Source organism: the organism of the source record quoted next, unplaced genomic scaffold (assembly GCF_019419815.1).
Source record: "Pyrus x bretschneideri cultivar Hongxiangsu unplaced genomic scaffold, Pyrus_bretschneideri_v1 Contig239, whole genome shotgun sequence".
Lineage (NCBI taxonomy): Eukaryota > Viridiplantae > Streptophyta > Magnoliopsida > Rosales > Rosaceae > Pyrus > Pyrus x bretschneideri.
The window spans coordinates 719-22,364 of record NW_025999545.1 but is presented as its reverse complement, the minus strand read 5'-3'; the positions used below and the strand labels follow the sequence as shown (position 1 = coordinate 22,364).

The following is a 21,646-nucleotide window of genomic DNA, read 5'->3' as shown; positions in this document are numbered from 1 at the left end:
ATAGTAAATGACATGCGGCCGCTTGTCTCTTCTTTGTCCTAGAACAGCTCCTAATGCATAGTCGGATGCATCGCACATGAGCTCGAACGGAAGGCTCCAATCTGGAGGTACAATAATGGGGGCCGAGACTAGCTTCTCCTTGAGTTGGTTAAATGCCGAATTACACTCTTCATCAAACTTGAATGGCACATCTTTTTGAAGCAATCGGCAAAGAGGGTTGGACATCTTGGAGAAGTCCTTGATAAAACGCCTATAGAACCCTGCATGGCCAAGAAACGAACGTACCTCTCTAACCGAAGTAGGAGAGGGTAAGTGACGTATAAAGTCTATTTTCGATTTATCTACTTCAATTCCTTTTCCTGAAACAATATGTCCTAAAACTATACCTTGTTTCACCATAAAGTGACATTTCTCCCAATTCAAGACAAGGTTAGTTTCAACACATCGTTTCAAAATTAAGGTCAGATTATCCAAGCAATTATCAAATGAATTCCCAAACACACTGAAATCATCCATGAAAACCTCAATGATCTTTTCAACAAAATCGGAAAATATACTTACCATACACCTTTGGAAAGTGGCCGGTGCGTTGCATAAGCCAAATGGCATGCGACGATAAGCAAATGTTCCAAAGGGACATGTGAATGTGGTCTTCTCTTGATCATCCGGGGCTATCACAATTTGGTTATATCCAGAGTATCCATCAAGAAAATAGTAAAAAGCATGACCGGCTAACTTTTCGAGCATCTGGTCGATGAATGGCAAAGGAAAGTGATCTTTCCTAGTCATGGCATTTAGCTTCCGGTAATCGATACATACTCACCATCCAGTCTGAATGCGTGTAGGCACGAGCTCATTCTCATCATTCTTGATAACAGTTACTCCGGACTTCTTGGGAACGACTTGAACTGGAGAGACCCAAAGGCTATCGGAGATAGGGTAGATCACTCCGCAATCCAAAAACTTGATTATTTCCTTCTTCACCACTTCCATCATCGGCGGGTTGAGACGGCGTTGAGCCTCTCGGGATGGCTTAGTCCCTTCCTCGAGAAGTATACGGTGCATGCATGTGGTAGGGCTTATTCCTTTAATGTCGGCCAAAGTCCACCCTATGGCCGTTTTGTGTTCTCGCAGCACCCTCACAAGCTTCTCCTCCTCCATTGCCGTGAGACTTGATGAAATGATGACGGGCAATGTTCCATCATTGGCCTCCTTTATCTCAAAGATTTCTGACGAGGGCAGCAAATGTAAGGATTTCATTGATCGGAGCGCCGTCAAGACGCTACAATTTGAAAATGACATGGCCACTACCCACCAGATTCTGGGTCCCCTTTTCAGAGACGCAGTGCCGTCGTCTATCACTACTCTTCTCAAGGAGCAGTGTTTAATACCCCTGCTGCAGGGGTTCGACTGGTCGAAGTGGACTCTGGCGCGACCTCAGGGAGCCTGGCCCTCGACCACCACAGCCTGGGCCACCTGGGTTGATCGAATGAGCACATTCTTTGGCAAGGAGTGGAAGGCTCTTGGTATCTACGATGCCATTATTCTGTCGACCATGGAGATTGCCATGGATAAGGAGCTGCTCATGGCGGCCTTGAGTTTATGGTGTTTGGCCACCAACACCATGATCCTGCCTTTCGGCCCTCTCGGCCCCACAATCCTCGACATTTCGGCCATCCTTGGGACTTCTCCAACCGGCCTTCCCATTGATGCTGCCCTTTCCGGATGCCCCTCTCCTCTCGACCTGAAGGCATTATTCGACGAAAGGGCCGTCAATACGCTAAGCCGTGGTGATCGGGAGCCCTCAAGGGAAGAAGTTCAGAAGCTCCACAAGAACTTCTTCAACTACAACACTCTCATCCTTCACTTCGCCGGCCGAGGCGAGGAAGGCCTTAGGAAGGGAGAACACGAGGCCTTCCTCTTCTACTGGTATAACAAATTCAACTGTTGTACCAGGTCAAACAAATGCCTGGTCGAGAACATGCCGGTGGCCCAGGCACTGGCTAGTGGTCGCTCCTTGGCGTTCAGCCCGGCTATACTCGCCAATCTCTACTGTTGCTTGGTCGAGGCGACTATTAGCAAGATTGACCTGCACCAGAATGGACCCCTCTGGATGTTCTAACTCTGGTTGCACGTTTACTTTTCCACCCTTCGGTCGGAGGTTCCTGCCTTTCAACGATCGGCCGCCCTTGGCCTTCAACTGGCCTCTCGACCGACACTACCTCACCGAGCCGACGAGGTCTTTAAACACTTCCTCGGCCTCGATGTCCTTTCGGATGACGAGTTCCTGGTATGCCGGCGCCAGGAGTACCCTGCCTTGATCAGGCTTCCAACGCTCGCGTGGGCCGAGTCCGAGGATGCGGACATCCGTCAATGCTGGGGGTCTTTCGTTTTGGCTCGCGATCTTCCTCTTGGTTGCGACGCCCGCCGAGCCAGCTGGGAGGTCTATCACCCCCATTTTGTCGCCCGGCAGCTCGGCTACCTTCAAGGCTGCCCCGTCCCCCTGCTTGCCTCTCGGTCTCTCCTGAGTCGAGGCCGTCTTTCTGGTTCCTCTGAAAGGGAATGCAAGACATCGGAGCAGGAGTTTCAGGAGAAGTGCAAGAAATTCCGGCTCCGGCCGACGGTTCCTGAATCTTTGGGAACCGACACCTTCGAGGACTGGTGTGAGGAGTACACCAGTGACTTCTTCGGCGTCCCGACCGAAGACATGGTGATCAAAATCTTCGGCGACCGTCCCAGACTAGCGCCCTCGGCCCAACCTAAGGAGTCGGCCCAAGGTATAGTCTTTCCGCTCTGTTTTTTTTTTTTTTTTTATATCACTTGTCCTTGTTATTAATTACTTTGCTATTTCAGGGGGTCGCGTGTCGAGGAAGGTTGAAATGGTCGCCGCGGTGGCGAGGGCGAAGAAGTTGGTCTCCACGAAGAGGACCATCGCCACCTAGCGGACAACCCCCGCCAAACGCCCTCATCGAGAGGCCGAGCCGGAGGATGATGCTCCTCGCCCTTCTAAACGCGTCAAGAAATTGGCGAAGAAGGGCGACCGGGAGATTCATGTCGTCCCCAGTGACACTACAGGGACACCTGCTCCTGCCGGCTCTCCTTTTGTACCGGCTACCCCGGCTTCTCCAAACTCGATTCCTCCAGCCGTCTCCCTTCCTGAGACCACGGCTGATCCAATCGTCGCATCAGCTCCAGCTCCGGAGATGGTCGTGGCGCCTACCGTGGGGAAGTCGGCTGCACCTATCGAGGCACCCTCTACTCCAACGGTCATTCTGGAAGAGGTATAATTCTACTTCCACTCTTGTTTCTTTAGGTTTCTAGTCGTAACGCAAAATGTTTTTCTTTTTGTTCAGGATGTCGAGAGCGAGAGCGACGAAGTCCCGCTGGAACACCGTCGTCGACCAGTCAACTCTCCTCCCGTCCATCCTCCTCTGGTCGTCGAGGCGACCGCTCGACCGTGTCCTTTTGCGGCGGATCGCGGCAAGAGACCTATGGCCGATCCTGAGGCCACGGCCGAAACGCCGATCCACCCGCAGGATGAAGACCTTCCCATTCTTCCTGAGGAAGTCTCCTCGGCCTTTGTAAGTCTTGTTTCTTTTGCGCTGATTTTCTCATGACGCATGTTCTTAAAAGACTATTAAATGTCAGGTGCCCGAACGTTCATTTCACCGACAATTTTATGCGTCGACGGGCGTTGTCTATATTTCCTGGCCACCGTCGTGGCCATCAAATGTAGATGACCTCCATCGGCCGTGTGAATTGTGAAGCGGTCTAAGGCACTGGGCTCGGCCATTAAGTTCCCTGGGTTCGAGCAATGACCCAGAGGGCATGGCCGAAGTCTCTTCTCGGCAGGTCTAAAACAATCCGTTTTTGTCATGCACTATATCACGACGTCTTACTTTCCTTCACAAAGTTTTCCTTTCATGTGCAGCCATTGTGGGAAGTGGAGCTCGACGCTCTTCTTCAGAGCACGACCGGTGAGGCAGGTTCCTCTACTGCTCCTGCCGAACCAGCGGGAGCCATGGCTGAGGCCGAAGCCTTCGTGAAGCTGCACGAAGTCCTGTCTCTCACTGCCTCCCAAGCTCTCCGATCCAAGGGTCTTGACTCCGTTGGGGAGTGTCTTAATGACCTTGCCAGTGGCGGTTACCTAAGCACGGAGAATATCTCCTTCCTCACCGACCTCTTCGAGCGGACTCGGCAACACTTCCACATCTTTGAGTGAGCCCTACAAGCCGAGGATGACCTGAAGGTTGCCAAGGTCGCGTAAGAGGCCGGCCGAGCTAAGATGGAGGCAATCAAAGCCAGGAAAGCGAAGCTGACCGAGTTTGATCGCCAGATCTCTGACCTCCAACGTCAAATTTTTGACCTTCAACGGCAAAGGTCTGCTGCTGCTTCCGAGCTTGAGAAGGACTTCGAGGCCAACAGGGCTCGGCTGACGGCCTTCGCGGCCGGCGCACGGCATATCCAGCAACTTCAGTGCAATAAAAAGACGAGGCAGGCTGAGATAATTTTGGGCGAAGCGAAGTGGTTGGAGCTAAAAGCTGCCCTTGAGACTTTCCTCCCCTCGACCCCCTAGGAATTTATCATTGTATTTGTTCTCTTATTATCAATACAATGGTTCTTTTGCTATCAATAAAATGGTCTTTTGCTATCAATACAATGGTCTTACTCTTGCATTTCCCATGTAATTGGATAGTACTTTTTTAAAATTTTTCCATTAATCGGCAATTTGTGAACTGAACCCGCCCGATTTCTGAGATGATATGCCCCCTTGCCAAGGACTTTGTGAACGATGAATGGCCCTTCCCAATTCGGCGACCATTTACCGAATCGGGGGTCTTTAATCCCAACAGGCAACACAGTTTGCCAAACCAATTCTCCTTCGCCGAACGTTTTTTGTCTTACATGCTGGTTATACGCTCGCTCGGCAATTTTCTTTTGTGCTATCAATAAGTTACTCGCGTCGATTCAATTTTCTTCTATGTCTTCTAATTCTTGTCGCATTGCTTGACCATACTCGACACTGAACAAACTACTCTGCTCGACTACTCGTAATGAGCTTATACTCAACTCGACTGGTAACATAGCGTCGTGTCCATAAGTTAACGCATAAGGAGTGGTTCCAGTGGTCGACCGGGGTGAAGTTCGGTACGCCCATAATGCTTCATTTAACTTCAAATGCCATAACCCAGGTCTCTCTCTTACCATTTTTTCGAGAATGCCGATCAACACCTTATTGCTTGCCTCGGCCTGTCTGTTTGCCTGAGGGTAGTACGGCGTAGATTGCTCAAGTCGGATATTCAAATTTGCCGCGTATTCCTTAAACCTATCGGTCGTGAATATGGTGCCATTGTCAGTTATGATCGTTTCTGGTACGCCGAATCTGGTCACAATATTCTCCTTTACGAAATTGCATACCTCTTTGGCTGTTAAATCAGCGTATGATCTTGCCTCGACCCATTTAGTGAAATAGTCAGTTGCTACAATTATCCACGCGTGTTTCGCCGCTCCCGATGATGGCGTGATTTTGCCAATTACGTCCATTGCCCATCCCCTGAACGGCCATGGTTTAGTAACCGAGTGAAGTAATTCGGCCGGGGCTCTCTGCACGGGTCCATGAATTTGGCATGGTACGCATCTTCGTGCATATTCGATGCAATCCTTCAATATACTGGGCCAAAAATAACCATGTCGTCGAAGTAACCAGCGCATCTTTCATCCAGACTGGTGTGCCCCACAAATTCCTTCATGTACCTCGGCCATTGCTTGGGCAGCCTCGTGTGGGCCGAGGCATAATAGTAGTAACCCGTCCTCACCCTTGCGGTATAATTCATTTTGGTACGACACGTAATTCGTGGCGAAGACCTTCGTTCTCCGGTCGTGTTTCCCGTTGGGGTTATCGAGGTACCGTAACATCGTCTTTCTCCAATCATCTGGTTCTACCTCGACGGCACATACTTCTTCGGGGTCTCCTCGTTCTAGTAGGGATGGGAGCGACATTACCCTAGTGCGTATTACGTGTGCGCGCTGGAGAGTTTGCCGATTGATCAAGGCTGGGTACGATTGCAGACTTGTGGCTGCAATTCGGCCTAGCTTGCCCCCCATGAGTTGTGCTCCGGAGGCGATCTGGGCAAGTTCGTTGGCGTCTATGTTGTGGATTCGTGAAATATGTTCAAATGTGATCCGTTCGAATGACTCGGCCAGGTAGGTGGCGACCATGTGATAAGGCGCTAAAGTACAACTCATGCAACGAAAAATGCCGTTCAATTGGTTAATCACAAGTTCGGAATCACCAATGACGAGAACGCGGGAGGCCCGTAGATCGTGTAAAACGTGGACACCGATAATGAGGGCTTCATATTCGGCCTGATTATTCGTGCAGCTGAAATCCAACTTGAGAGAAAAATACCATCGGCAGTAGTCAGGTGATTGAATTGCAATACCGACACCCGCCGAGGTCGAAGTACTGTAACCATCAAAATGCATAGTCCAATGGTTATCGTGTGTGGTGACTAAACCGATGTCGACATCACCTCCCTCAAAACCATAAGGGGAAGGGTATTGGGCCAAGAAGTCAGCGAGAGCTTGCCCCTAGACGGCCTTTTGGGGTACGTACTGCAGGCTGAACTCGGATAAGGCGAGCGTCCATTTCCCGATTCGGCCTTTGACGATAGGCCAAGTGAGCATCTAACGAATTACGTCTGTTTGGGCGATGACCTGCGTAACTGATGGGAGCATGTAATGCTGAAGCTTAGATGCGGCAAAAAACAAAGCTAAGCAAAGTTTTTCGACAGGTGAATAATTGAGCTCTGGTGAATTCAGATTTCGGCTAAGATAAAAGATAGCTTGCTCACGTCCTACATTGTTATCTTGCGCGAGGAGACAACCAATGGATTCGGCGGCTGCCGAAATGTATAATTTAAGGGGTTTATTGCGACAAGGTGGAACCAGCACGAGTGGGGTGGAAAGGGCCACCTTGATTTGCGTAAATGCAGTTTGATGCTCTTCGCGCCATTCAAATTTGTCGGTATCCTTAAGTTTAAGGAGCGTAGAGAATGCCTTCATCTTACCGGCCGAATTGGCGATGAAGCGGCAGAGGAAATTTATCTGCCCGAGTAACGACTGGAGCTGTTTCTTTGTTGTCGGAGGTGGGGCGCTAATGATGGCGCGGGCTTTATTTTCGTCAACTTCGATGCCGCGATGGCGCACCAGAAAGCCGAGGAAATTACCGGCCGAAACACCGAAAGCACACTTGGCCGGATTCATTTTGAGATTATTCTTGCGCATGCGAAGGAACGCTTGTCGTAGATCATCCAGGTGCGTTTGGCGGCGTTTAGACTTTACCACCACATCATCGATATAAACCTCGACGATTGTACCGATTAGATCGTGAAATATCATATTCATGGCTCGTTGGTATGTGGCGCCAGTATTCTTGAGGCCGAATGGCATGACTACCCATTCGTAAGTACCAAGGGCCCCAGGGCAGCGGAAAACCGTCTTGTGGACGTCGGCTTCGGCGATGAAAATCTGGTTGTAACCCGCATGGCCGTCCATAAAAGATAGCAGTTCATGATTAGCTGCGGCATCAATTAGCAAATCTGAGATTGGCATTGTATATTCGTCCTTGGGAGTAGCCAGATTTAGATTACGGAAATCGATGCAAATGCGAAGGGCACCGTTTTTCTTCAATACTGGGACGATATTGGCCAACCATTCGACGTACCGAGCGGTCCTAATAAACCCAGCTTTTAGAAGCCGAACTAATTCTTCTTTAATGCCGAGTTGTACCTCGGTCGAAAATCGGCGAGGGGGTTGTCGAAAAGGCTTACACCCGTCCTTGATGCATAGCTCATGCTCTACGAGGTTTCGATCGAGGCCTGGCATTTCATGGTAGCTCCACGCGAAACAATCTTTAAATTCCTGGAGTAACTTACGGAGTTCGACCTTCATGGACGGTGGGAGTAACGCGCTGATAAACAATGTTCGAGGATCATCGACCGTGCCTACATTAACTTCTTCTAATGGGTCCTTGACCTGGGGCCGATGGTCTTCGAGTTCAGCCGGTGTAGCCTGAACTTTATCGAAAGAAAGAACGGGGCCGTTATCCACTTCGGCCAAAAATTCGATTAAATTGATGCCGGAATTTGGTTGCTTGGTAATGGCGTACCAATGGGCCAGCAAACGTTCCATTGTAGATGAAACCGCGGCCTGACGTCGTTCTTGCTTGGTGTCATCAATCATCGGCATTGGTGACTAAATCTGCCAAGCCTAGTCTTGCCGAATCCTGTTGGACAGTCTCGGGGCCGACCTCAATCACTTTCTGTACCGAAATTCTCGTCGGCCGCCCATCCTCGTTAAGGCCTTGGAGGGTGATGTAGCCGACGTGATCATCGTAATAGCGAGCCTGAATCATGTTGGTTTCAAATGGTTGGTTATCGGCTGGGTGGACTACGACCGATTTGCCATCCCAAAAAATGAGGACTTGGTATAGCGATGAAGGAATGCAACTGGTTTAGTGGATCCAATCGCGGCCAAGTAATGCGTTATAGTCGGTCTTGGAATCAATTATAAAGAATGCCGTCATGTGTTGACGACCGGCAATGCTAACTTCCAACGGGAGCATTCCTTTGGTCTGAGACTTGTCACCAACCAAGCTGCTCATAGTGATACCTGACGGAATGAGTTCATTATCAGAATGGCGTAAAGCCTTCATGACGGACATCGGCATAATGTTGACTGTGGCTCCACAGTCGACAAACACTTTAGAAATAGGAAATCCCTCGATGTGAGCCGTGACGTACAACGGCTTCAGGTGCTGGAGATTAACCGAGGGGGAACGGGGAAATAGTTTGGCCGAAGCCGCCTTAAGGCTGTCCCCATTTCGGGTTTCCCTGTCGTCGTCGTTTGCGACGAAATCTACTTGTGTTGTTTCCTCGGCAACCACGTCCCCGTCCAAGGAATTTGACTGGTGGGTACTAGGTTGGAATTCAGCTGGTAGGACGTGGACCATACTGATCTTCATATGTTCGAGGACCGAGGGACCCATCGGATCGTGGTCGTCGGCTTCTGCAAAACCAACCGTAGTAGCAGTCGGCGGAACATCCTCGATCGAACTTTTGAGTGCCTCGGTATGAACCGGCATTTGAGGCGTGTTGACCAAGTCGAGTCTGTTTTGGCTATTTTCCTCGACTATGTTTACTGTCGAAGATTTATGTTGGTCCTTCGTTATACAAGCTCGTTCTTCATAGGCGATACGGGCATTCCTCGTGTCTAGATATGTATCTAACCGTGTTATCCATTTTTCCTCGTCGGCCGTGAGGCTGAAGAGAGATACAGCCGAAAAAACTTCGAAATGATGGCGCAAATGCTAAAGGTCTTCGAATGAGAAGGATAATTTGGCGGCGTCAATATTTGTGTAAGGATCGACCTCAAAACCAAGCACCTGAGCCTCCCGTATATGTTGGAACCTAGCTTTGATTGCTGGGTCGGAAGTTTTCTGAATAATTTGCTCGGCATCAGGGCAAGTCAGGGCAAGTTAGGGCAAGTTTTCTGAATAACTTGTAGTCCGTACAAGTCATTGGCGGAATATTTCTTATGGAACTCTCGCATGTACTCCAGGGATTCACTAAGGAATGGAGGGTGTAAGTTGCGACGTATTTTGATAAACGGCTCGCGCGGTGGTAACGGAGAAAGTTTCCTTTCGGCCTCTTGTCTAAAGTATTCGAGAGGAGCTTTCGTCTCCCCAGGCCGGAGAAGGAGCTTGATGCGTTTCTCAGATTCTTCGATAGTGGTTTCGAAGCCAGGAGCCGCTACTTTCCTCCCTTCGACTAACTCGGTTATGATAGTCGGGGTTGGCCGTTCACTAATGTTTTCCACGGCCTTTTTTGGTTGCCACTGGTTGGTAGGGCTGGCCTGCGCTTCTCGTCGTCGAGCCATGCAATCTATCCGTTGGCGGCGACGTTTTTGAGATTTAGATAGCGCCGTATATAAGCCACTCGGAGAATTGTAACTGTACTAGCGTTGATCCGATGTCCTTGGTGGTTTGAAAGTTTTGCGATCGGCTGGTGAGCCCGAACTGTTGGTATTGCGCGAGTAATAATCCTCATTATAGAAAGGTACGTCGAAATCAATACGCCGTCTGACCGGGGCCTGGTCTTTCGGCCGTACTTGTACTTGTGGGCCGAATCTATCAAACACTTGGCGTCGTGGACCTTTACCAAGTCCCTTCGGTGATGTTGTAGGAGCCGTGGGGGGTGTTGAAGATGTCTTCTTCCCAGGTTCAACTGGTGTTTTACAACGGTCACATAAAACCTTTGATTCATGAGTTTCGTCGGGACTCAACCCCGTCATAGGCTCATCGGCGTGTGGCCCTGATTGTTCCGTAGGTGGTGCGTTTGAAAATAAATCAAGCTTTAGTCTTGTTTGACCATTCCGTCTGCGGATATGCTGCACCGGGACGTATTCGGCCTTCCCTTTGTTTTTAGGAAGATGAGCATCCACCATACCAATTGTTGTTGAAGGGAAGGGATTGACGTCGACCGCCATCTGCTTTTCCAGAAATTTCAACTTTCCTTTCTCGATCCAACTTTGAATTGTGTCCCGGAATACAACACAATTATTGAAGGAAGATTTGTGAAAAACAAGTTCATTTGAGCAACATCAACAACATGCAATTAACAATTAAAAGGCGGAATCATGTTTATATGCACTCAAAAACAAAACTTAACCCATGAACTTCAAAGCCTAGTAGATAGGTGAACCAAGACTCAACTCAAAACAAAGTGAGTTGAGAAATCAATACCTTTGTAGATTCCTCTTTGCATAAGTAAAGGCTAATCACCCAAAGAGAGGGCCTTCATTCCTTGCATCTTAGATCCATGGATTTGGATGGATGAAAAGGTTTCTCCAAGTTCCCAAAATTAAGAACCTCTAATGATTCATCACCAAGGCATAATGAAGAAGAAATGAGTGAACTTGGAGGAGTTTGATTGCTAGATGATCCCTCCAAGGTGGCCGAAATTTTAGAGAGAAAGGAGAGCTTGTGTTCTCATCCTTTCCCCAAAAATAACCATTAATGAATTTTAGGCTATAAAGTCCTTTAAATAGTCCCTTCAAATAAGTGACCTAATGGACCAAAAGCCCTATTCTTCTAACATGGCGGGCCTATAGGGTTTATTGGGCTTTCAAGCCCTTTGTTTATTCAAGTTGTCATACAACTTGAGTTAATGGGCTTGACATTCAAATCCCATTGGGCCTTGCGGCCCAAAACTAACCCGAGGTCTTTAACGAACTTATTCGTTTGATTAATTAACATATTAATTAATCCTAGCCTTAGATAAATAATTAAACCATTTAATTATTCTTACTCATCTCCGTTGTTTCTTCAAACTCTACCTTACTCGGTGAACGATCCATTAGGTTCCTTTTAGCGAGGCAGTGGGCGATTAAAACTCTTTCTAATCGATTGTGAATTGAAACTTACTTTCAATTCTCCCGTTAGTGATAATACACTTTTAGGGCTTCCACAAACCATGGTTGACGCCTAGCAGCATGTCATGGTTACCCAAGCTAATCAGAAGAGGTGGATAACCTATTTAGTTTTAGGATTACAAATGCAATACGGTCTTTCTCTAATACAATACTCTTGACCACATTGTTTGGTTTGATAGTTTATTCATGTCTACTATCCAATGTGAGTCTTGTGCTTATATGATTACCTTGAATGTGATCTGGAACGCATTCCAACATCTCATTCATACTCTGGCCAGAGATTCTAAATCATATCATAGAGTATTCTCCCTCAAACAGTTTGAAGGTTAGAGATCCCTTGTTGCGCATTCACTTGCCTCCATGGCTAAGTGGCTTAACCCCGACGATGCCGTGGACACCCTGATAAAGTGACTTTGACATAATCAAAGATCAAGTACCTAACCACAAGGCAGCTGTGATGCCTCAGGTCAAAGGACTACTTTGCATTATCCCAACCATGAGTTCTCATGTGACATGAATATGAGCCAAAGCCTTGCAGACGTAGAGTTTATCTATTACTATCTCGGCCGCATCCACACTAACATACTGAGGGTCCTCGCTTTTGGCCGATGCATAGCTAACCGTGGGATTCTTATACAACGTTCCCCAGGATGGTGACTTCGATATCTTTTCCTCTCAGAGCAAATAATCATACTGTTCGACGTGTTGAGCAAGTTCGTACATATCTCGAATGTTTGCCCCCAGAAACTTCTTTTTGTACTCCACGTCTAATCCGTTGAGGGCGATCTTGACGAATTCCACTTCGGGGAGTGGTACTCGGCACCAATTCCTGGCCGACTTAAACCTTGTTAGGTATTCCATTAGAGATTCGTCGGATGCTTGAGCCATCCTGGCCAACGATGATACGGACATCTCCATCCGTGGCCGATAGAATTGTTCATGGAACTTTTCGACTAACTCTTCCCAACTCTGCACGGAGTTGGGCGGAAGATTAATGTACCAGGTGAAAGCTGAGCCTGTTAGTGAAAAGTTAAACAGCCGTAATTTATAGAAGTCGCTATTGACGTCCCCACACTGCGCTGTGAACCGAGCCACATGTTCTAATGAGGATAAAGACGATTCCCCGGCGAAGAGGCTGAAATCAGGGATCTTAAAACCTCGTGGGTATTCAAACCTTTCTACATAAGCCGGGTATGGATGGATGAATTTTGGAAACTTCGGCCCCTTCTTTAGGGCCGAGTCAATCATTCTCTGAACTTCAGTCATGTTTACGGAAGCGGCTTCTTCTCCCTTGCTTGGTCCCTCGGATCTATTTCCCGGTCCTCCTCTTTTTTCTAAGATGATTGGTTGCGGACGGGCGGACCCTCTTTCGGCTGGTATTGGCACGTTCGTAGAAAGCTGCCGAAGTTGGTCGACCTGGCCATCTTCGAAGGCTTTACTAACCAATATTTCAAGCATTCTGGTCTGTGTATCATTGTTACTTCGTATTGCCTCTAGTAAATCATTCATCTTTTGACCAATCGACTGCTCGACCTGACGATACTGTTCATCAAGTCGTCTCCGAAGAAACGACCTAGTTGGTGGATCAGAGCCTTCCCCACCATCGTTGTCGCAATCTTCCACTATCCCCTCCACAAACATGCCCGTCGTATGATTTGGGACCGCTGAGTTGTGAGGTTGCCCGCCGAGACAGATTTCATTTTCTCGGCGTGTCACACTTGTGGCCTCGGGCGGCGCAGCAATGATCGGATTTTTTGCAGGGTGCAAATCCTGCCCAAGGCCTTGCACTGGTAAGTCAGCTGTTGACTTTCCCATAGTTGCTCTCTTCTTTGTAGACCGTGTCTCAACGGTCATGAACTCCGAAGGTTTAGCACAAATGTCCCACCAGGCGTGCCAAAATGTTGACTCTAAAAATTACAAAACCTACGTGGCGCGCAGGCCGAGTAACTAGCAAGCTAACTACGTCCTTCGGTTGAATGCGGGGCGTGCCAACTCGTCGGCCGAGCTTGGCCGAGGAGTAAAATTCGTTGATGTCGAGTTGAGCGCGTCGTTGACTTCTCTATCTTGCGATTGCGACTGAGGAAGGAACGCTCTCGGTCTTTGGGTTCTCTAGCCTGAAGACAAGGCTACTAATTCTGCGGAGTTCACAAATCGTTGGAGCCTGATTTGGTCACTGTGATTATATTCGTAAGAGTATAAGCACGCCGAATCGAGACCAAACTATATGGGCACAGGTACTCGAATGTGATGTATGTCTTGATGGTAAACGTAGTTCGGCCGTCGGAATGCCGAACCCTGAAACTTATTTGTGAGTATCCAATCATAAAATCACTCGGCGTCCAGTACGCCGAGCAATGCAATTCGTAACACCTGACTATGCCGAGAAGGTTAGCAAGGTGACCTCTGCCAACAAAGGTTCGAAAACCCTTCTCGGCCGAGACTTAGATAGGTAACCGGTCGACCTCGACGCAGTGCTGTTTATCCAAACTGAAGGTGCTTCTCGGTCGGCTGATTCTGCGGCAGCAGTGCTGTTTATCCAAACTGAAGATGCTCACCGGGTGCCTTCACAGTGCTGTTTATCCAAACTGAAGGTGTGTCGGCAGAAAAAGAAAAGGAAAAATCTCAAGATGTTTGAGAGGTTTTGCGCAGGGCAATTGTATGCTGATTTTTGAAGGGGCTTTTCTGTTCCATGATTTCTTGTATTTATAGCACCACATTCCTTGAGACCAATTCACATTCTGATTCGGATTGGGAGTCCTTGTCCCATTTCAACTCTAACTCGAACAAACCTACTCCTACTGGGATTCTGAATTTTCCTTCCTTTCGAGGCTTTATTCTTAGCTGGTCGGGAATCCTGGTCGCACCAGGACTTCCTCGACCTTTTCTGTTTATCCGGACTACTTAGGATAGGATTTGGCCGACCCTGCCAACTGGCCCGGGATTTATTATTCGGCCTATAGTATTTGTCATCACCTTGGGCCGAGCACATCCTGCTGCTCGGCCCAACAATAATATTTTGGGCCCAAACAGTTACAAAAACATATCTTTTATGTGTTGTAAGTTCAGCAAAAACTTAAAACTCAGTTTTCTCTGTTGGGGTTTTATTAATTTTTATGAATTTAAATTTCTTTTGATCTTTTATTTGCAGTCGCTCTCAAACTTTCAGCTCTAAAAGCCATTAAATAAGGAAAGCTAAAACTAGGACTCAAGAGGTAATTATAATTAAACTACCCAATTTGTAGTCAATAACTAATTTGTCTAATGAAAAATACCATCATGCATATTTTGGTTATAGAGGCTCTTTTTTATTTATTTTTCATTTCGTGGATTGTAAACACTAGAAAGCTAAGCCTCTGACAACAGCTTCCCTAAGACACGATTTTGAGAAGGTAAAAAGAGGGGGATACTTTTAAGTTTTGTTTCTTTTGTGTGTTCTTTTAAAATTTAAGGTTGTGTGAATTGCAAATGTCTAATCATGCGGAATCAGGAAGCATTGCTCATCTAATTTTGGAATTTAGAATCCAGTCTTGAGGTTGTAATTATGACAGTTGGTCCAAAATATGACTTGTATCTTCTAATCATTGTCGCTACCTTTTAAGAGGTTCAAAAGTTGTTGCAAATGAGAATTGAAGCTCAAGGGAAGTACTTGCAAGCCATATTGGAGAAGGTGCAAAAGGACCCCGCCCTCGACTTAAGAGGGCCCGATAATATAGAAGCAACGAGAGTCCAATTAACAGATTTCAATTTGGCTCTATCGAATTTTATGGAAATGAAGTGAACAAGATCGAGGAAGAAACATAACAGAGAGGATGAATGATGCTTATAAGAAGAACAGTGGATCGACTTTTCAGATTTATGAACAGGGAATAAGAGAAGAAAATAAAAATACAAAGCTTAAGGTTGAGGGGCGTTCCATACATTTTGACTTAAATAGTAAAGGAAGCTACGATTATGTTGGTTCAAATGGAGGTGATTTCGAAACAAGATGCTTTCGTTTACAAGATACTACAACAATTTGATGACAAAGACTTAGCATTCTTTATATGCTTATATTGATTTTTTATTTTTATATTTTTTGTTCACTATTCTATCTGAGAGAAGAAGTTGCCAAATGCTAATATGTTCTACATGTTCGCAAAATGAGAAAAAGAATTGGCGTTTTATTCGTATACTTCAATTTAATTTTTTTTCTTTGATAGAATGCATCGTTTATTATTCAGAGTTTTATTTATTTACACCCCATCTTTTATATAAGTTCACTCACATCTCTATCTATACTCATCTAACCAAATGCCAGTTTAGTACACTTGACGGTTCACTTACATCTCTATCTATATTACATCTATATTTCATATTTCATATTTCATGATGTTTTTTGGCTTTCTCATTGTGTTTTCAAGTTAAGCATACATCCAGGGAATGGGTTTAAGCTAATAGAGTAAATGAATCTACCAAACGAAGGCCTAACCTAGTTGATTGAAGGTCCCATGGTCTAGGTTCAATAAACAAACTGGTTTGGCTAGGTTCGAAGACGAAACACACATACCCATTCCTATGACGGAAAAAGTGTGTTGATTGCTAATGTTTGAAGCATACATTAGTTTAAAGGATATTTGGCCAAAGGTCAACAAAATCTTCGCTAATTAGCCATAGCCAATTTTATTTTTGGACATGATCAATGAATTATTTATCATAATTATGCATAGGTCAATGAAGCATGCCACATGAGTTTAAGCTAGTTATAAAACAACTATTATTCCTTTCTCTCTTCACTTTTTTTCATTCCTTATCACCTCCACTCTCTCTTCCCTATTTTCATTCTCTCCCAAATTTCTATCATGCCTCTCTCTTTCCTTCTTTCTCTTCACTCTCATTTTTTATCTCTCCTCTCCCTGCCTCTTTATCTTTCTCTCTCCTTCGTCAAACCTGAATAAATAGTTCGATAAATCCCAGTGCTCTGAAACTTTCCCAATACCAAATACAATGTTGAGAGAAAAAAGAGAATTCCAAAGAAAAGTGCAACTATCAGCAGCAAAAACAAAACACAAGAAAGAATAAGAAAAAAAAAGGACGTCATAGATATCCAGCAAATGTAAAAGGAGTCGTGCAAAGTGTGAAGCATAGGAGACGGAAAAAACAGAACCTGGAAATAGACACTGAATGTAACATCCCACATCGCCCAGAGGAGTGGGTCATGTAAGCCTTATATGTATATTCCCATCTTTACCTAGCACGAGGCCTTTTGGGAGCTCACTGGCTTCGGGTTCTGTAGGAACTCCGAAGTTAAGTGATTTCGGACGAGAGCATTCCCAGGATAGGTGACCCACTGGGAAGTTCTCGTGTGAGTTCCCATAAAACAAAACCGTGAGGGCGTGGTTGGGGCCCAAAGCGAACAATATCGTGCTGCGGCAGAGTCGAGCCCGGGATGTGGTGGGGGTCTGGGCGGGGATGTGACACTGAAACACAGTGTCTAAATCAAATGTAAGACAAAAAAAAAAAAAAAAAAAAAAAAAAAGAGGAACTACGAAACATTGCAGTGTCTGAATCAAAATGTGAAAAATAGAACCAGACAACGGACATTGGATTGCAGTGTCTAAATCCAAATGTAAAAACAATATAAAAAATAGAACTAGGAAACAAACACTGCATTGTAATGTCTAAATCCAAATGTAAAAATAATGTAAAAAACTGAACCTGAAAACAGACATTGCATTACAGTGTCTGAATCCAAATGCAAAAATTAGGAGTTGCATGAGGTGTGAAGGTTAAGAGGTGTGTGAGTGACAAAAAAAAAAAAAAAAAAAAAAAAAACACTAGAAACCAACGCAGCGTCAGAATTAAATATGATTGATATATTGTTAATATTGAAATTTTTTATTGATTTTATACAAAATCACCCTTAGTTTAATGATATTGATACTCGTAAATCAAGTGGGACAGAAGCAGCCTATTCTTAATCAATATCACCTATATGAGTGTAAATGTGGGGTCACATTTATGAGAATTACATGGCTACATTCTCTAAAGTTCTCATGAATCCAGGATTTGTTCAGGACGAAAATGAACACATAGGTATGAATTTGTAATGTGTTCATATTCATTGCATCACCTAGTAAATCCAATAAGTATACACTAAGGTAGGTTCAAGACCAAAGGACACCTCTCTTGATGTATGTCACATCTATTGTTTACTCTTGTACCTCAGCTTGCCTTAGGATTTAATTTTCGGCTCAAAATGTGGGGTGTTGTTGGAGTTCTGTGCCTCAAAGTGTCCCACGTCGGGGCTACTCCTCGAATGGGGTTTCTATTAGGATTGTTTTTTACATTAGTAATTAGGATTGGGTCATTTGGAATGAGGATAGAAGGCTTGGGCCTTGTGGTTGTGTAGATTAGGCTTGTGAAATATACCCTTATATAATTAATATTAATTAATCAAGACAAGGGCCTTGGGCCTTGAAAGTTAAAACTAATTTTATTTTCGGATTAAGTTTTTAATTAATATTAAAAATGTTTTGATTAAGAGACACAACTATTGGATTGAGTTGTGTGCGTTCAAATACATAAAAAAAATGATTTGAAAGGGTATGAAATAGCCTATATAACTAGAGTCTCATTTCCAACATAAGTCATCTTATTTGTTTTTCTTTCTCGCTTGTATAAAGCTTACAAAGAGTAAACACACAAAGATATTCGCCAGAATTCTACAATATGGTGTGGGTTGTAGAATTAGACAGGTGTATGCTGCTTAGGCATACGTCATCGAACCGCAAGCACAAGAATTCGACGGAAATACTGTTCGAATGATATAACTTTGCTATCCTATCTATCCTTCAAGTTAGTATCATTTTAGTTTTTGTAATTATTTTGTTATTATTTCATTCTATAGTGTTGATACATGAAACTCAAGATGGAGTAAATGAGAAGCTTAATATTTGGAGAGAAGTGTTGGAATCTAAAAGTCTTCGCCTAAGTTGGTCAATGACAGAGTATATGGAGTGTAAGTTCACTATGAACGGAGGTTCAAATGAGTTAGGGGTAAGGATTAGAGATCAAGAAGTACCAAAGAGCGATTGATTCCACTACCCGCTACCTTGGATCTGTCTTACAAAAGAACAGAGAGTTGGAAGGAGACCACAACCATAGAATACAAGCTGGATAGATGAAGTGGAAGAGTGTATCGAGTGTGTTGTGCGACCGTCGTATGCCACTAAAGCTGAAGGGAAATTTTTTTAGGACAGTAATAAGACCAGCAATGTTCTATGGCAAGGAATGTTAGGCGGTGAAGCATCAACATGTATATAAAATGAGTGTAGCAGAGATGAGAATGCTTCGCTGGATGTGTGGGAATATGAGAAAGGATAAGATTAGGAAAGAGGATATCCGAGGTAAAGTAGGAGTAGCTGACAAGGTGAAATCATGCCCAAGTCTCTTTACTTGCACCTTAAATTAGTAGATTTGTCTCTTAATGTACTGTTTAGTATATGTTCAAGCAATTTCCATATGTTTTCCACTTAAGAAGGTCCATTTGCATTCGAATCTGGTTAAGTTAATGAACTTTGTGTCATTAAAATAAACTAGAAAGGAAGAAATGGTTTAAAGGGCTCTGGACTCCTTTCGTTTCGAACATACAAGATTATGAACTAAAAGTCCTTGTTTGCAAGGCAAGAAAAAGAATTTAATGCAGACTTAACCCATCTGTGACAATCCATTAACAAAAAGAAGTTTGAGTAACTCGGGGCGCAAGTAACCACTCAAATCACCTTTATTTCAACGTCTGTTATACTAAGATAACATTGCCACGCTTAGCACCTTGTTAGTTTTGATTGTGAGCCTCAAGGCCTACACCTAAGGCCCTACAAAGGCACCTTTCAAATTAACTATAAAAACCTCTTGTAGCACACCAAGCAGCAAAAGCTCCACTATCATACACCAAGTGCCATCCACCCTTGGGGAGCTGTGCGAGGGGCCATCCACCTTTGCCACGAACATCGTCCATCTTTTAATCATTGTCGCTAGTTTTTAAAATAGGTTCAAATGAAGTTACAGATGAGAATTGAAGCTCAAGGACAGTTACTAAATGCTAATATATTACACATGTTAGCAAAAGGAGAAAAACAATTGGCTGTTATTAATTGTACACTTTTATTTAACTTAATTTTTTTCTTTGACAGAATGCTTCGTTTATTATTCATAGTTTTATTTATGTACACCCCTTGTCCTATCGAAGTTCACTCACATCTCTATCTATATTTCTGTTGGAGCAATATTAGAAAATATGAAAAATAACAATCTAATTCCAATCATAATAATCATAAAGAAATTCACTACATCAATTATATATGAGATTAATATAAACAACTAGAGAAAAAGTTAGAATAACTGACAAACTTGGAGATTGAGGCTTACATAAATGCAATGTCCTAAAGATAGAATTTCGCCCCTACTCTTGTGCTTGTAGTTCGGTAGGCGTCCATCTCCCAGGATTCAACAATCTATAATCCGAAGTCAAAGCACTTCAATCTTCGAACTCTTACGAACTTTATATATTCCGTACTCTCAAGACACGACTCGGAATTTGACTCACAAAACATGAGAGAAACAACGTGGGGAAACCCTATTTCTCAAGAGTAAAAATTAACTCTAATTTTCTATCTTTAATACCAATGGTTTCATGGGTTTAAATAGAATCCAATTTCTACTTATTAAAGAGATGTAACTTTTCATCTATAAGTATACATCACTTATCAAGGAATACACCTAAACAACATAACCTTTCCAAGAAATTGGTTAACAATATTTTTCATTCAATTATTAAAATTATATATTACAATATATAATTTCCAACAATTTCATCTAAACAAATGCAAGTTTTGTACACACATAAAGCAGGAGCAGGCGTAGTAGCTATCGAATGACATCTGGCTTGTTATGCTGGTATGATATGGATTACTGATTTATGGTCTCCCTTGAAAGAATAATTTAACAATAATTTGTGGACTTTCCCCTCTTATCTCTTCCTTCTCCGAGCTCGATTATTGAAAGACAAAAACCCAAGAGTACTCTCTGACATAATTGATGCTTCGCATGGGCGCTTTATTATTGCCTCCTATTCTTGAGGGGATGAATTTCATGAAGACTGATCAAACAACTTCAAGTTGCCAAAGCTTCTCAGTTGTGGCAGTTCTATCATTGTCAAGAAATGGTTAATGAACATTAATTTGCACATATCAAATAATGTGCATTATCCTTGACTAACTGGGTATCATCGTTCATACAGCTAACAAATGTTAGGAATTTTGATTTGCTTTTCGATTTTAGTACATGTAGAATGCATTATATTCATAATTGTTGAATTATGTGAATTGATATTGCCATGAATTATGTGAATTTTAGATTCTACATAATTGTGTATGCATTATATCCATAATTGTTGAATTATGTGAATTGATATTGCCATGAATTGCAACAAATATATGCTCATGCATTAAATTATTTATTAAACATGCATTGAATTAATCTGGAAATTGAAAAAAAAAAAAAAAAAAAAAAAAACTCTAGGGTTCTTCGAACCCAAACCCCAACCCCGGCCGAAGCTCGAAGCTCCAAGCCTTTGGAACCCAGCCCAAAAGCCTCAACGCCCTTCATGACGTCACACGCATGGCCTGTAGCCATTATGGTTACCATCCCTGAAGACCTGCAGCCATTGTCGACTATGAATTTGGCTGAGATTCGTTTGCAATTCCATGGATTTCGAAAACCCCAATTCGAATCTAAGGGTCTTTCACTTATGGAGGTGGAGATTTCCATTTCTGCATCACACCATCAAGGTTCCATGACTCGCTCCGAGTTATTTGACTAGAACACAGCTGCCTAAAGCGGCGGCGCCGACCTTCTTCCCCGTTGACCACACCCAATGAAGTTGGGGTGTTCTTTGGCTAAAACCCAAGCCCAGTTTGGCCTTGGTTTCTTCTCGGCTTGAATTTTTTTTTCCTCTTTTAGGCTCGCCTGTAGCATTCCACTGCGTTGGCTCGGCCCAGCGTGACAGTAGCCCATAGGGCTATGGTGTCCCCAATGCTTGGCAGCAGATCCCAGCCCGCATTAGGTGCATCGGTGCACCTACACCTCAACACAATGGATCCTAGCCTTTGGCTGG

At 44.3% G+C, this 21,646-nt stretch overlaps 1 protein-coding gene across 1 annotated transcript; it reads left to right on the top strand.

The window, feature by feature from the left end:
- Positions 1-1,091: 1,091 nt before the first annotated feature.
- On the top strand, positions 1,092-4,736 carry LOC125478172. Its single transcript, XM_048585946.1, has 2 exons — positions 1,092-3,581; positions 3,932-4,736. Exon 1 carries the CDS (start codon positions 1,112-1,114, stop codon positions 2,120-2,122), a length of 1,011 nt encoding a protein of 336 aa, XP_048441903.1. The 5' UTR covers positions 1,092-1,111; the 3' UTR covers positions 2,123-3,581; positions 3,932-4,736.
- The last annotated feature ends 16,910 nt before the right edge of the window (positions 4,737-21,646 follow it).